General features: G+C 42.9%; 1 protein-coding gene across 1 annotated transcript in view; it reads right to left on the reverse strand.

Annotated features, from left to right (window-relative positions):
* PDE6C (phosphodiesterase 6C) overlaps positions 1-17471 on the reverse strand; it is a 75253-nt gene that overhangs the window by 13353 nt on the left and 44429 nt on the right. Inside the window, exons 8-14 of the mRNA XM_060241321.1 lie at positions 15333-15380; positions 13979-14128; positions 11914-12057; positions 11757-11825; positions 3749-3895; positions 1474-1581; positions 1253-1362 (exon numbers count right to left, since the gene is read on the reverse strand). Of these exons, the coding sequence (XP_060097304.1) occupies positions 1253-1362; positions 1474-1581; positions 3749-3895; positions 11757-11825; positions 11914-12057; positions 13979-14128; positions 15333-15380 (776 nt within the window). The remainder of the gene's footprint in view (positions 1-1252; positions 1363-1473; positions 1582-3748; positions 3896-11756; positions 11826-11913; positions 12058-13978; positions 14129-15332; positions 15381-17471) is intronic.

Raw genomic sequence — 17471 nt, forward strand, 5'->3', positions numbered from 1 at the left:
CATACATGGGTGTTCCCATTTCTATTTCACATCAATCCTGTGAGGTATGTGAGGTTAAAAACGAATGCATCGTCCAATGTTTTCCATGAGTATCATGAGCAGACTTCATGTCAGAGCAGGGATTTGAACCCAGGCCTCCTCATTCTTATTCCAACATGTTAATTACTAGTGTAGTATAATTAGACACTAGATGGTTTTATCCAATGTAAACTTTATCAAACAAGTTCAGTCCAATTACTACATTAATGCCCTTTCCATACTCCCTGACTTTCCCCCTCTTTTCTTTCCCTGTCATTTTATGAGAAGGAGGAAGAAATTGCAGGAATTGTTGTCTGTGTGCTGCAGAAGCCTGTTGTGTCTCACTTTGTATAAATGTAAAAAAACAAAAGTTTTTAAATTCAGTGGCAGAGGAGGTGGTCAAGGTTTATAATCAGCTGCAGACTGACACACCTTTCCCCAAGAAAACAAGGAAGTCATCGATTTATGTGTGTGTATGCATGTGACTGCATGCACGTACATGTACACATACAAACGTGACACACATGCATCTGTACACACAAAACTTGGATTCCACCTACAATTTCCACAGACACAAGGATTTCCATCCACAGATGCGTGACTTCCCCAACTCCTTTTTCCTGCTGTAGCCCAAATGCCCCTCATAATGCTCCTTCCCTCTGTTCTATTGACAAGTTCTGCTCTTTTTGTCCTGTAATATGAGTAGCTTCCAGTGACGTCAGCAAAAGAAAGAAAGGGAAGTAGAGTAAGACAAGTGATATAGGGGCTCTCACTAGCTAAACAGGGGCCCACGGGGCCTGGCCCCCTGACAGTTTTGGGGGGCTCTTGCCCCTGGACTGCCCCTCTCCCTCCTGCACGATTTAAATTGCATGGGAGGGGCACCCAGGAGCAGCCCTCCCATGCCATTTAAAGGGTCCAAGAATCAGATGATCAGTAGGGTCCAAATCACGGAGGGTGGGCAGCAGGAGCAGTCACCAGCCTCCTGCATGATTTAAAAGGCCTCCTCCCCCCATGGCCCCTAGCTATGAGCCCATGAAACTGGAATTACCACTCTCCATGTTACTTTGACCCCACCTCAACAGACCTTCTGACTGCGACCTTGTAAATTCCAAGCACACCCTCATGGAACATGTTTGCTTCTATAACATGAGCAGCAACCACTTGAAAGACTTTCCCTCCCTGTACTGGAAGGGGAAACTGCCCCCTGCATTTCTTGTTTGTAGACAACACTTACTTCATCTGATACAAGTTGTTGGTGCCTCTGTGATCGATGTCATGGCAAAAAGCTGCAGCTACCATAGCAAAGGCTTCTAAGTCACTATAATATTTCTTTATTTTACCTGTCTATAAAGAGAAAAGTGGTTTTTTTTTTCACTTTTATGCCTGCATACATTTTATAATGTGAATTAGCATGAAAAGTAAAATCTGCAGTAGATCCATAGCAAAACAACATACCATTAAGAGAGTAAACATGGTCTGCCCAACGTTGAACCCATGTCGCCAGTTGTGGTAAGTGATATCGCGATACCCTTTTCTGACTGTATACATCCACCTTGTAAGTATCTGTCACAAATGAAAGACACTTAGTTCTTTGTACTGCTGAATCTCATAACACTATTTTTTTTTTAAAAGGAGTTCCAATATATTTATTAAAATTGGCCATTTAATAAAGCTGAGAATGGATGTCTGACAATTTTGTTCAATGAATTTTGTTCAGACTTCCCCCCACACACACACACACTTGTGTGTGGGCTCCTTGTCACTTGCTGGACCTTGCTTTTTTGGTTTTGGGGGAGAAACTCCAAGTTAAATCCACCTACATACTAATCTAGGAAAACACAGTCAACAAGTGCATTTCCTACAGGGAAGGAATGGGAACTGTGCCAGAGCCAGGGTTTTGTTTTGGTAGAAAAAGCCCAGCAGGAACTTATTTGCATATTAGGCCACACCCCTGATACCAAGCCAGCTGGAACTGCATTCCTGGGCATCCCTGCTCAAAAAAAGCCCTGGATGGAACAATTCTGGATCCAAGTTGCAGTCTACTTATGGGTGACCCCCTTAGTCTTTTCAAGGCAAGAGACATTCAGAAGTGGCTGGCCGTTGCTGGCCTCTGTGTCATGACTCTGGTATTCCTTGGTGGTCTCCCATCCAAATACTGACAAAACCTAGCCCTGCTTTGCTTCTGAGATCTGATGAGATTGGGCTAGCTTATGCTATCCATATCAGGGATGTGTACTGCAGCAAAATTCTACCAACGTGCTGGCTTCTGTTACAACATGGAAGAGTCATCTCTGGTAAATGTAATACATGTCAGAAACGAATAGAAACAAATAGCAGCGTCATTCACTATTGTTTAAGGCTGGAAGATATGCTTCTGAGATGGCAGAATTTGTTTTAAGCAATATTCATGAAGCAATTTTCATGTGGAATGGCAAGGAATAGCCTGATGTAGTCAGATCTTTGCAGCTAAGCGGAGTCAGCACTTGGATGGGGGAACACCAAGTAAGACTCTGAGGAGGAAGACTGTGGCAACCCACCTCTGCTTCTTGCTTGTGTTGAAAGCCCCTTACTGGGGTTGCCATAAGCTGGTTGCAACTTGAAGGCACATAATCAGGGGGGGTGGTTAGCAGGAACTTCTTTCTTTGCATATTAGGCCACACATTCCTGGTGTAGCCAATCCTCCTGGAGCTTATAGTAGACCCTGCACTAAGAGCCCTGTAAGCTCTTGGAGGATTGGCTACATTGCGGTGTGTGTGTCTGTGTGATCTAATATGCAAAGGAGTTTCTGCTACAAAAGAAGCTCTGACATACATACATAATATGAATTGCATCCTGTCTTGCATATTATGGTGGCTGAGGAATGCTGAAGCAAATGAAAACACTATTATATGATCTGGCCCTTAGTTGTTTTATCTATTTCACTTTATAAAAAGCTGTCGTTTTCATAGGTTGGAAGATCCCTCTGCACATAGCCCCCCCCCCCCCATCTCAATTTTTAGCTATTTGGAAGGGCAGAAGATTTTGCTATATGTATTAGGTACATTGCTCATGTATATATAAAGAAGCAACTGCTGTCCCTGTGTATGTTTCTTTCCCCCCAGTTTTAATTTCCACATAAATACTTAGGATTTGGTCTTGATGTGAGTAGCCACAGGTTTCTTGTGCACTACACACACACACACACACACACACACAAGGAAGGTCCCCTAGAAAAGCATCAGACTGTAAAAATGCCTTGCCAGCAGTAATTCATCTATAACAACAGGAAAGCACTTAGTCTGACTCAAAGGCTATGGCTGTAAATAGATTATTTTCCTCCTTCCGCATATGTTAGCCATGCATGACGCAAAGGGCAAAGAAATACCCATAATGATATTCACGTTGGTCATAGGCAGACTGGGAGCCTTCCACCTTGGGTCTGATTGGGCAGAGGGACAGATAGGGGACGTAGTGTTGGCAGCCTTAAATTGAGCTGGCCTGCACTCCAGACTTTAGAGACCGCACCCTGCTGTGCTTTCTCTCCATGCTTGCAAACATGAATTCCAAATAAAAACCTGCTTGTTGCTGACCACCTTGTATTGGTGTTTTCCTGATGAGATGAAAACAATCCATAACAGTCCCCAGGGCACCCTGAGTCAAAAAGACTCATTACTTATAGAATGCATATTAGATGCAAAGGAGCTCTTGTATCTCCTTCTACTTTATGAAAATAAGGCACAATAAATCTGACCTCTGCTGGAACTTTGAACTTTTCCACAACATTTAACTCAAAGAACATTCGTATTCCACACTTGATCAAGTCAAATTCATCAACAGGGAAGTCACTGAAATGAAATTCAAAAAGCTCCACTTCCTTCGGATCAGGCAATTCCGCTTTCTGTTGAGGAACAAAAAAAAATCAGTCAGACACATAACAGAGATTAGGCATGATCATTAAGTGGCTTTCATAATTTTTGTGTGTGGATGTGTTGCCTTGCCAACCATTTAGGAAGAACACCATGGAGGGCACAAAGAGCTCTCATGCTTCAAACCAAGGCTTCTAGCAAAATTAGTATTGCACACTAAGCTACTTCATACTTCCAAAATATTTTTAAAAGGCGATAAATATAAACATTTGAGCTTGTACAGCTGTTGCTTCCTGGGGAGTTTGCAAGTATTAGTTAGGAGGAACTGATGCACAGTTAGATCAGTCTATAGGTACCAGTTTACCATGAAATATACCCAGGGCTTTTTTTGTAGCAGGAACTCTTTTGCATAATAGGCTATGGCCCCTTGCCCCCCCCCCCATGTAGACAATCCTCCAGGAGCTTACAGGGCTCTTCTCCCAGGGCCTACAGTAAGCTTTGGAGGATTGGCTACATCAGGGGGGGGGGGTATAGCCCAATATGCAAAGGACTTCCTGCTAAAAAAACCCCCAGACCCTTGAACATACCTACACAGTTTCATAAAAGTTGGGTTGCCAACCACCAGCTTGGGAAATTTCTGGATTTCGGGATGATATCTGCTGAGGGCAAAGTTTGGGGAGGGGAGGGAACTCAGTGAAGTTCTGCTGGAGAATAGAGATGTGAAGGCCTGTGGGAAAAACCAGTAAAAATTCAGGGGGAGACTTGTTTTTCTGAGGCCCCCTCCCAATTTTCCCATTGGAAATTTTGAGTACTAAAAAAACCCTCCTTGAAATATTGCTGCTCCCCCCCCCCCCCGCTGCACTGTCATGCATGAGCAGCTTTCAGATGTTGGCATGAGTGAAAGGCTTTTGAAGGCAAAGTAGGCAGGGCATTCTGTAGACATACATAGCTCTTAAATCCAACATGAATTTTTGCACCTAGAAAGATACCTAATCTTCATGAAGGGAGTATGCAGGGCTTTCATTGCTTCTCAAATGGTCTTAAGTATACCATTTATCAGGGTGGTTTTTTTGTAGCAGGAACTCCTTTGGACATTAGACCACACACCCCTGATGTAACCAGTCCTCCTGGAGCTTACAGTAGCCCTGTACTAAGAGCCCTGTAAGTTCTTGGAGGATTGGCTACATCAGGGGTGTGTGGCCTAATATGCAAAGGAGTTCCTGCTACAAAAAACCCCCTGCCATTTATTGTTACTGCGGTTTTTAGACCAAATGCTTCTCAATTGTTGCATGTCTTCTGTTGTCCTTTTTAATTGGTCTTCCCTTGTGGTTGACTTTTGCACCTATACCTCAAACCACTTCTATGACACAAATACCCACAAAGTGGATAACAAGTAATTTATTGCCTTGCTTTGCTGGAAGGAAACAAGATTAAAAGGAGGTGGCACAGAAACTCACCAAACATTTAAAGGAAAACTCTGAAAATTTCATTGAGAACTGAGTTCACTCTAACCCGTAGCCACAGAAGGAAGAAGAAAGCATCTAGCTGGGACATCTACTTCCGCAGGTACTATTATCAACCCTTTTGACTGACCCCCTCTCTAACTAAATAATATATTTTATTTACCACAAAGCTCCACCCCAGATCTCCAGGAATTTCCCATATGGAGTTGGCAACCCTGGTTTCAACTTTAGTATTGCTTCGGAAATCCTCAATTGTTTTTGATTGAATGGAAGTGATATCTCATTCAAGCTTTCAACTCTGTTGAAAATGCATATAGCCATGCATACAAAGGTGTGCCTTCTCAATCCATATAGTGAGAATCTCAGAATTAATAGGACAGCTTATTCTGTGGGCTGATGTCTAACTAGCATTCTTTGATTTCTTTGTTATTAAATGGCCTTCTCCATATTTCTGAATACTGTTTATAAAACATAAAGGGCTGGTTCAACACTCTAGTGTAGTGGTTTAGAGAGTACCAAATCATGTGGAGAGGAGAAGGTGATAGGCATGTTTACCTCCCAGCTCACCCTTCTCCAGTGGCCAACAAAGATATTCCACAACCATTTGGAGAGGGGTGAGTGGGGAGAGACGCAGTAAATCAGTTTTGCTAACTATTTGGAAACCAAAGAAGGGAACTACCTGGGGATCCTAAGCTTAAAAGGGTAAAGTCTAACCTAGAGTGCTAGACTAGGTCTGGGAGATCTGGATTTGAATCCCCACTCTGCCAAGGAAACTTGCTGGGTAACATTGGAATACTCTCAACCTCTGATGGAAGCAGCTTTGGGTTCCCATGGAAGGTAGGATATAAATTAAGATTGCCAACCTCCAGGTGGTGGCTGGAGATCTGCTACTCAACAAATGTTTGAGTAGCAGAAAGCAATGTAAAGAGATACATTTAAATTTGGAAGGAGGAAGTGACATCACAGGAAGGGAAGGCGTTTGGGTGCAGTGTGCTGAAAGTGACACCATCGAAAGAAGTGGAGTGTGGAAGTGACATCACTTGATCTTTGACCTGGAAGTGACATCACAGGATATGAAATCACAAAGGTGATGTCATATCCTGCTCCTGGCTCCACCCACAAAGTCTCCTGGCTCCACCCCCAAAGTCCCCAGATATTTGCTGAGTTGGACTTGGCAACCCTACCACGGAGTGAGACAGAGACGTTTGCCTACTCCTCATTTAAAGACTCCCATGGGGGGGGGGGCATGGGAGCAGCCTGGGTCAGCAAAAATTCCAGCACCCCCACCCCACTGGTCCATGGAAAAATTGTCTTCCACAAAACTGGTCCCTGGTGCCAAAAAGGTTGGGGGCCACTGGTTTAGAGCAAAGCAGCAGGTTTCAAAGGCAAAACTAAATTGAGGTTGAAAGGTGGAAACATCTCTCATTTTCTTGCATTGCCCCGAGGCAAATGGAGGCTTCACAAGCCTGCAATTTACATTTTATAAATTCACAAAGATATGTCTGATTCATCATGCCTCTTTGATTATCATAAAAGAGTGCAATTGAGCTCCACCAATATGCTACAGTAACTAGATCCTTTATCCAGAATATATTTAGCATTGGAGACGTTGTAGAAAACTCATCTGCAAATATTAATAATATGACAAAACTTGTTATTGTGATTATTATGCAAGTTCCTTCTCCATTTATTCTGGTCCCAGGTCAAGGACAGAAACTAATGAGTCCTGAACCTACAGCAGTTTTAAGATGCAACACTTGCTTTATCCTATTAGCAAGCTAAGATTCCAAGCTTTCTAAGTGGATAAAGCAGTTGTATGTGGCAGAATAAGAGATCAGACCTTAAGTTTAAGCACCCTACTGTTTCAGGAGACTATTTGCATGCATTTCTGGAAGTTTCTATATTTTTTCCTCTCACCGGGAAGCTTAGTGGAGAATAATAAGAGACATGGGAGTAGGCAAGCTAGTATATTACATTTTAAAATTCAAAATGTCAAAATATTAAAAGTCCAAAGATTTTTTAGTTTCTTCAGAGCCTCTGAGGGCAGAACTCCATGTTATGGGAGACATATTGGTGAAAATGATGTTCATCTCCTCTTTTCTGTAACATCCCCTTTGCTATGTACCATCTTGTGCATTTTCCTGTTTCCCAATATGATGTAAGTTATTCTACATGCTACAGAAGAGAAGAGCACATGGATACTATTTTCAGTGACATTTCTTCCTTTAACCTGAAATTCATTAACATTACTGCTATTAATTCCAGAATCTCCTCTTATGTATATATGGAGCTATGAAAGCAGACAAGTTGATCTGTAGGGCTGCCAAGTCCAATTCAAGAAATATCAGGGGACCTTGGGGGTGGAGCCAGGAGACATTGGGGCGGAGCCAAGAGCAAGGGTGTGACAAGCATAACTGAATTCTGAAGGAAGTTCTGGCCATCAAATTTAAAGGGATTGCACACCTTTTAAATGCCTTCCCTCCATTGCAAATAATGAAGGATTGGAGCATTTCTTTGGGGGCTCATAGAACTGAACTCCCTGGTCCAATCTTTTTAAAACTTGGAGGGAGTTTGGAAGAGAGGCACCGGATACTATGCTGAAACTTTGATACCTTTACCTCAAAACATAGTCCCCCCCCCCCCTCAGATACCTGCAGATCAATTCACCATTATAACCAATGAGAATTGGTCTCCATAAGAAATAATTGAGTGCCCAGCAGACATTTCCCTCTCCTCCTCCCACCCCCACTTTCTGATGACCCTGAAGCAGGGGGAGGGCTTCCAAAGTGAGGGATTTCCTGCCCTCACCTGCGGATTAATAACCCTAATGATTTGAGATGTTATAGAGCAGGGTTACCAGGCCACAGCTGGCAATCACTGAAAGGCGGGGGGGGGGGCGGGTTTGGAGCAGGAAAGCACAGGAATCCAGTTCTGTCTGGCTCGGTGTCAGGGGGTATGGCCTAATATGCAAATGAGTTCCTGCTGGGTTTTTCCTACAAAAAATCCATTTGAAATAATGGTGATATCAGGGAGTGTGGCCTAATATGCAAATGAGTTCCTGCTGGGCCTTTTCTATTAAAAAAGGCCCTGCTGAAAGGAATTGTGGGTTCAGGGCCTGGCACATCAGCATTGCTACATCACTTTTGGTAAAAAACAGAAGTGACATAACATATGTTCTAACATTTCTCAAAGAATCTGTGGCAAAGCCATTCCTCCTCTGCCTCCCATTTTCTCCCACCAGTGCCTGAGGCACCAGCAGGCAACAAGAAACATTGGAGTTCAAGGGGTAGCCTTACAGTGGCTGTCCTCCTTTCTCCGTGGTTGGGACAAAGGGTGGCAATTGGTGAGCAGACCTCTCTGTGACACCCACTTGATTGTGGTGTGCCGCAGGGAGCAATTCTCTCACTGACAATATTTAACATCTATATACGCCCCCTTGCTAAGATTGTCCGAGGTTTAGGACAGGGTTGTCACCAATATGCAGATGACACCCAGCTCTATCTGTTGATGGATGGCCAGCCAGACACTGCCCCAGACCATCTGACCGGGGCCTTAGAAGCTGTGGCTGGATGACTGCAGTTAAGCTGGCTGAAGCTAAATCCAACTAAGACGGTCCTGTACCTGGGTCGGAGGGGATTACGATCGGGCATCTGACTTCCCACCCTAGATGGTGCTCCTTTGGTGCCAGCTCAGCAGGTGAGGAGTCTGGGGGTGATACTGGATGCCTCCCTTTCCATGGAAGCCCAGGTCACTACAGTTGCACGATCTGCCTTTCATCATCTTCGGCAGGCCAAACAGCTGGTGCCCTATCTGACACCCCTAGCTCAGTGATCCATGCAATGGACACTTCCAGGTTGGACTACTGTAACTCGCTCTACGCAGGCTTGCCCCTGAGACTGATCCAGAAACTCCAAAGAGTGCAAGGTGCGGTAGCACGGCTTCTGACTGTATGGGCAAGCAGTTGACCAATGCTGTGCACATTGCACTGGTTACCAGTTGAGTACCGGATCTGCTTCAGGGTTCTAGTATTGACATTCAAAGCCTTACGTGGCCTGGCACTGACATACTTGCGGGACTGCTTCTCCCCATATGAGCCCCAAAGGCAGCTACGATCTGCCAATCAACACTTTCTTGTTATCCCTGGCCCAAGGGACGTCCGTCTTGCCTTGACCAGGGCCAGGGCTTTTTCAGCCCTGACCCCATCTGGTGGAATCAGCTCCCGGTGGAGATACGGGCCCTACCAGATCTGTTACCTTTCTGGAGGACCTGTAAGATGGAGCTGTTCCGCCAGGCGTTCGACTGAGGTGGGCGGACGCCCCCTGCCCTATTGCCTATACCATCGGCTATCCTCCCCCACAGTGGTCGGAACTTTGGTATTTGGGTCGCTAACTCTACCCTAGCCTGTATTATGAGCCCGCCCCCTATGTTATACTGTATTGGGCTGTCATTGTTTTAACTGTATTTATTGATTTTATTGACTTAGAGGTTTTATTGTACTGTATCTATTTGATTTTATTTGTATGTGATCCGCCCTGAGCCCATTTGGGATAGGGTGGAATATAAATGAACCAAATAAATAAAGAGGGAATGCTGGAAGGCCTGGCATCTTAGTTCTAGATCAATATGGGCCACTTTATTAGACTGTACTGACCATCAGTGATAATTTCATTATAAAAATAACAGAGATGTGCTGTTCCTGAGCCTCCAACTTGCTTCCCATCAGAAAGCGCTGGGGAGGGGAAGTGCCGAGTGTTCTTTCTTGGCTTTAAAGGGTCAGAGGAGCTCCCCCGACCTCTTAAAGGCAAGAAAGAATGACACTTCCTGTTCCCAGCGCCCTCCGAACTCAAAGAGCGCTGGGGAGGCAATGTGCCAAGTGCCCAGCATAATGAGTGCCCTGTGGATGGCATCATCATGCCGTACGCGCACAAAAAAGTTTACTCCAGGGGGCTGAGCATGTGTTGGGGTTCTGCCTTGGACAACAGAACCCCATGTGCTGGGGCTGGCTACAACCGAAGAGTGGGGATACCAAAGAAAGGCTCCTGCACAGATGACTCAACCAAGAAAGCCTGTTTGCCATAGAAAAGCAAAACAGATTCTAGTGAAATTGCTGGGAATTTGCTATGTAAATGTCAGGATCAAACAAATAATAATAAAAACCCCTATGGATACTAGTATCAATTAGTATTATTTAGCTCCCTTCTATTTAACAGAATGCTTAATGGATAACTGTTTTGAGCCTGCTTTTACTGATCTACTGATCCATGTCAGTGGTGGGTACTCCAAGAAACCAATGTGATGCAAAGATCAGGGTATCCTGGGTTCAAATCTTTATTCTGTCATGAAGCCCACTCGGGAGGAGATAACAGTTACAGTCTTCAGGTGGTGCCTGGGATTCAGTGTGAATTACAATTGATCTACAGACTAGAGAGATTGATTCCCTTGGAGAAAATGGCAGCTTTGGAGGGTGGACTCTATGGTGTACTATAGAGTATAAAATTAAGACCCTCCCAGGCACTGGCCCCCAAATCTGTAGGCATTTCCCAAGCCAGAGTTGGCAACCCTAGGAGGGGATCCTGTATGACTCCTTGAAAGAAATACAAGTAAAAAACTTATAAATCCATCCATGAAGCAAACAGCTTCAAAATGATTTCTAATATATATTGCTCTCCCACAACAGCAGAGAAGACAGTTCCACATCTTAAACCCAAGATAATCTAGAGTTGATCTTTACATTACACTGTTATAAGAAGGGAAACCATAAGGGGAAAGGAAAATCTCATTACCCAACTGACTGCATCTGGATTGCCTCTCTTCCCTCATTCCAGTTTAGGCCCACATTGGCTGCAAGCACGCCTGCTAAATAATGCAGTTTCACTCCACTTTCAGTGCACTTTCAAACTGGATTTTGCCAGTTCACGCAGTAAAATCCAACTGAAAAGTGCATTAAAAATGGATTGAAACTGCATTATTCAGCATGTGTGATTGCAGCCTTTTTTTGTCACCCTCATCTCTTCCTCCTACTGGCAACCACCTCCTCCTCCTTCTGGCCGATGTGCTTTTTTACCCACCACTTTGAGTTGCTGTAGAAACCCAAAATGCAGAGATATTGCTATTAACTTGGGTACAGTTAATTGGCAAAAGGTAAAGGTATCATTAGGGAGGGTTAAACTATCTTTCTGAAATCTGAGGATTCTCTGGTTTGTAGCTGTGTCCCTGTTGCAAAGGTTTGCTTATTTTTGCAGTGGGATCAGCCCTTGAATTACTGGCCTATGGTGGACAAGTGACCTACAAATCAGAATGATCACACAGCTGTAATAAGGAAGACTATATTCTCAGAGTTATACCCAAAGTAAACATCTAATTCCTGTAAAATGTGAGCTCTTTTGACATGGGTGGGAGGATTACGATCTTTTGGTATTTTGCTACTCACCAAAATTCTGAGAAGATCCCTCTCATCACACTCGTCAATGCATTCTGCTTCCAGTTTTTCCCTGTATGGCTAGCAATAGAAGGTGAAAAAAACCTCACTGAATTGATCTGGCAATATAAGTCAGGCATAAGTGCTGTAGAAGTGCAAAGATACTCACCAAAATGGACTCAATTTCATCAGGTGTGGCCTTTGTTTGGTACATCAGCATTTCCTGAGCAATGTCTTTCCTGTTTTCAAGCTTATTCATTTTGTCATATGTGTCGGTATTTAAAACAGACCATCCAAGGAACTGTGTTAACATCTGAAACAGTGCAAAGAACTATGAATACTTAAATACCTCAATTCAACACGTATGTAACTACATTTGCATTTGGAGCAATGCAAAGTTATGCTCCCAGTGATGATTTATAAATGGTTATGTCTTTTATACACATACGAAAAATGCTGAGCTTAATATAGTTACAAGTTCCCGTTTACGGCTGTAGCCTGAATAGCTCAGCTTATCCCAAACTCATCAGAACTTGGAAGCCAAGCTGGATCAGCCAGGGGTTAGTACTTGTATGGGAGACCACCAAATAAATCTATTAAATAAGAAAGATGGAGATTGTTAGACAAAGGAAGGCAGTGGCAAACCACCTTGGTTCCTCTGATGCTTGGAATGCCCCATTGATGGGGTTACTGTGAGTCGTTTGCAACTCAACACCAACTCCCCCTAAAATCATAACATTATGGTACTGTCAGTCATTCCACAGATAATCCAGGAAGCAAGGGAGGACTTGTCTGGAATATGGAACTGAATGCTTTCCCCATAGATACTCAGCTGACACTGAGTGTGGTAAGTTTCTGGTGTCTTGCTACAGCTTAACTTGTTTACCTAGGTTTCCTGTTATTTTTCTATGATTATAATAATCAGGTAATAACATTTAAAATATTTTTGAACTATGTGACTGTTGTCAACATTGTTAATGGTATGTAACTGCCACAAGTACCTCAGGTGCAGAAAGCAGGATAGACATTATTTAAATAAATAAAATGTCACCCTCTTTTCTTTCAGACCTCTTGGTCTGACAAAAATTCACATTCAAATTAATGCTACCAGTATACAGTTACTTGAGACTACAAGACAACCTGTAAATCCATTCATGGTCTCTTGTCCGGTAACAGATCAGTCTCTAACCTCACACCTCTGGAAAGGTAGTATATGTAGTATTGTATGTAATTTCTGTTTAGGACAGCAAGAACAGCTTGTTGTTATTCTGTAGATTTTGCAAAAATATTAATAGGAATGGTATCCATAAATGTCAGACTAACATTTTATGTTAATAAAAATGACCTTCACCCCACGTTCTTAAAACATGTTACAGTGAATTGGAGCATTGGTTTATCAAGGTCAGTATTATCTAGCTGGACTGGCAGCAGCTCTCTCAGTTCTTGGGTCAACATGAACTATTATTTGGTTCTTGTAACTGGAGATGTCAAGGATTGAACCTGGTACCTTCCACATGCAAAGCCAATACCCTTCCACTGAGCAACAGCTCCATTCCCCTTGTGTGCTTGGGACAAGCAGAGTTTTATGCAATTCATTATGAAATGCACTGTCATGTTGGCTATGCAACAATGCTGGATACTAATAACATCAATGCAAATATTTGAGATCAGAACATTTCATAATTAGAGCTGTCAAAGAATTTTAATGGATTAACCTCTTGCCTTTCAACCATTAGTTGATAAAATTTAAATACATGTGATATTATCAAAACGTCAGTGTATCTCCCCTTTTGAGATATTGAAGGAACTGTAAGGTAATATTTTAACATTTTTATTCTGATTATACTAACATACTGGACCCCAGTACGTATGAACTTATGAAGCTGCCTTATACTGAATCAGAGCCTCAGTCCATCAAAGTCAGTATTGTCTACTCAGACTGGCAGCGGCTCTCCAGGGTCTCAAGCTGAGGTTTTTCACACCTTTTTGCCTGGACCCATTTTTTTTTAGTTGGAGATGCTGGGGATTGAACCTGGGACCTTCTGCTTCCCAAGCAGATGCTCTACCACTGAGCCACCGTCCCTCCCCTTTGCAACAGTAAGGGCTGCTTTAAGTTGCACCAGTTACAATGTGTTTTATTTGATGAATCTATTGATTAGATCAATTAAAACTTGCAAATAATGCCATTTTTTCTCTATTGCATCTTGCCAATATCAGTTAACTTTCAGCCTTACTTCAGTAATCTGTTCATCATATTCATCAAAGGGTTTGCCATCTTTCCTGTTGTAAAATGTAGCTACGCCAACAATTTCTTCCTTTTTGTTGACAATAGGTAAAGACAGGACATTTTTGACTAGCCAGCCTGTCTCATCAAAAGCTTCTTTCTGCAGAACAGTAAAAGAATAGGCAATGTTACGTACTTACTTAAAAAGAGAAATACAGGCATGTGTTGTAGTTACAAGGGTCAATGTTAACACCAAAGAGGGTGCAGAGTAACAATCTAACCAAAGGTTAGATTGTTTTAAATTGTTTTAAATTGTTTTGGTTTCAATGAATACATGTTCTCCTGGTGAAATGTATGGGACCAAAATTGCTTAACTTTGGTGGGAGTGCTCTCTAAGATTTATTTTTTTAGGAAAGTTGTGTAAGAAATTATTTAATATTAATGTTTAGAACTGCAGCTGAATTGAAATGGGGCGATAGTAATTCCCAAACACTTCCCCCTCCCCAAATCCACAAAACCTACCCTATCTAGCAAATTAGGGGATTGTTTTCAAAAGTGGGCAAAAACGTTCCCTGTGCTTATCCCACTGGCACATTTTCTTTTTTAAAGATGCAGTGGTTATTTTTACAATATTAAAAATTAATTACAAATGCATGTAGGACTTGTTAACTGCACTGGCACATTTTTGGACCTTGTTTCCTCATGGTGATTTACATTCAAATAATAGAAGTAATCAGGGCTTTTTTTGTAGAAGACCACCAACAGGGATTTATTTGCATATTTGGCCACACTTCTGACATCACTATTGTTTCACGTGGGATTTTTTTGTAGAAAAAGTCCAGCAGGAACTCATTTGCATATTAAGTCACACACCCTGACAGCAAGCCAGTCGGAACTGCGTTCCTGTGCATTCCTGTTCAAAAAGCCCTCGGAGTAATGCTTTAGTCTGGTTGTAACCAGTACCAAATCAGCCTTCACATCTGTTCACATCAAGACTGTTCGCATCAGTCTTCTTTTCATGATTGATGTCACTAATCAGATTTGATTACGTGATGATCTCACTGGGGAGATAAACAATACCAACTCAGAGCGAGGGCATTGTCAAATTGCCTTCAATGATACTGTTAGATAGCCAGATCTACCTAGTATAGTGATGATGGCACTGTTCATAAGAAGAAGACTAATTTGCAGTTACAAATAAGGTCAAAACAGTACTACAGTCAAGTTGAAGTCACAGAATATTTCCCCACTCCGAATTTTTCTTTCATTCCAAAATGGTCACAAGGAAGCACTCCAAGCAACCATACTTACACCTCACACATTCCGTTGCAAGCATACTATCAGAATAAAGGAAACAATGTTACCTGAAAGGTGAAGTAATCATCTGCAGGTGCATTAATCATATTACAAATCTAGGGAAAGAAAGACATGCAATAAAGAGAAGTCCCTGCACAAATACATACACTGATCCTGCTTGTCAAGGCCAGGAAACAGAAGGAATGATCAAGATGTCACATGCCGATTGCTGAGGACCTGTGCCGAGACCGTAAGTGGCAGTCACCTGAATTTTCCTCTGTCCCCTCTTATAGAGAGGTTCAGATGGGAGGTGGCCCATTTCAGGTACTGTTGCCTACTCCAGATTAGGAAATTCTGAAGAATTTGGGATGGAGCCTGGGAAGGGTAGACTCTGAGGAAGGAAAGGAGCTTAGCAGGGAAATGATGCAATAGAATCCACCCCCCCCCCCAAGCTGCCATTTCCTCTAGGGGAACTGATTTCTGTAGTTTGGAGATCAGTTGTAATTCCAAGGGATCTCCAGGCCACATCTGGAGATCGATAACCCTAATTCCAGGTAGGGTTGCCAATCCCCAGTTGGGGGAAAGGAATCCTCTGGTTTAGAAGCCCTCCCCCTGCTTCAGGGTATCAGAAAGCAGGATGGGGTTTTTTGAATGTCTGCTGGGCATTCCATTATACTCTATGGAGACTGATCCCCATAGAGTATAATGGAGAATCAATCTGTGATAGGATTTCCAGGTCCAACTCAGAATATATATGGGGACTTTGGAGGTGGAGCTGGGAGACTCTGGGGACGAAACCAGGAGACTCCCATTCCCTAAAATAAATAAAAATACAGCAGTTCATGTCCCCAAATACGGTCTTCATTTCCTTGTCCCCTAGCAGCTAAACTTCTACTAAATGAAAGTGAACACACACACACTCACACAAAGCAGCCAAAATAAACACAGTTAGCGAGCACATATTTTTGTGATCTCACTGGGGCAATTTGCTCACATTGCTGAATGTAACCATCTGCTGTATTTTAACCAACTTCTTCTTCAGTCTAGGGAATGGAGTTTCCCCCAAAACAAATTAGGGACTGAGAGCAATGTGGCTCTGTCTGCTCACCCCCCACCCCCACAGATTTCCTGCCAACATTTAAAGGCACACACATGTTCAGAAACATAAACAGTTGCAAGCTTCTTCTAAACCTGCTGAGGTCTAAAGGTACATGGTGGCTGTTGGGGAGGGGCTCTCCCCCACTGGCTGGCAGCAGGGAGAAGCCTGAAAAACTGCGGGATCCTTGCCCGGACCTAGGGACTGCCAAGCTTAATCTGTGGGTATCTGGGGCTCTGAGGGATTTTTGAGGTAAAGGCACCAAATTTTCAGCATATAAACTGGCAGAACCAGCGCCATAACAGCTCTATCGCTGCCAGATATACTCATATATATTTAGTCTAACGAAAATCATGTATTTTAACTTAACTGACTGGTTTTTATGTTTAATTTTAACTGTTAAATTTAAAGTTTTATTAATTATGTTAATGTGTAAGTTGTTGTTAGCCGCCCTGAGCCGCCTAGGCGGGGAGGGCGGGATAGAAATAAAAGTTATTATTATTATTATTATTATTATTATTATTATTATTATTATTATTATTATTATTTGGTGCCTCTCCTGAAAAAAACACACCCAAGTTTCAAAAAGATTGGACTGGGGGTCCAATTCTATGAGCCCCAAAAGAAGGTGCCCCCATCTTCCATTATTTCCATTGAAGGGAAGTCATTTAAAAGGACCATGGTCCCTTAAAGTGTCATGGCCAGAACTCCCTTCAGAGTTCAACCTTGCTCCTGGCTCAACCCCCTAAGTCCCCAGATATCTTCTGAGTTGAACCTGGCAACCCTAATTCCAGGGCTCTTGGGTTGGATGCTTCAGTGCTTTGGACTGGGCTGCCAAGGGAAGTTATAGCTATGCCATCCCTGGCCAAGTCTCCTGAGGCTATAATGTGGTGCTTTTTGAGAACATTTTGATAAGACCTAGAGAGGGCTGTATTGAACCAGGATAGTAAGCTTCCTACTGGGGTGAGGAACCTCCTGCCTGCATCTCACATTGTCTACTGCCATTCAGATAGGCAGAGGGAGTGTAAGGACCCTGTCCCCTCCTCTTGCTGAGACCCCTCCAGTCTGATCCCAGACTCCTCTTTGTTCATTTGAAGGTTACCCCTTGAAA

The sequence above is a fragment of the Heteronotia binoei genome, chromosome 6, assembly GCF_032191835.1.
Source record: "Heteronotia binoei isolate CCM8104 ecotype False Entrance Well chromosome 6, APGP_CSIRO_Hbin_v1, whole genome shotgun sequence".
Taxonomy (NCBI): domain Eukaryota; kingdom Metazoa; phylum Chordata; class Lepidosauria; order Squamata; family Gekkonidae; genus Heteronotia; species Heteronotia binoei.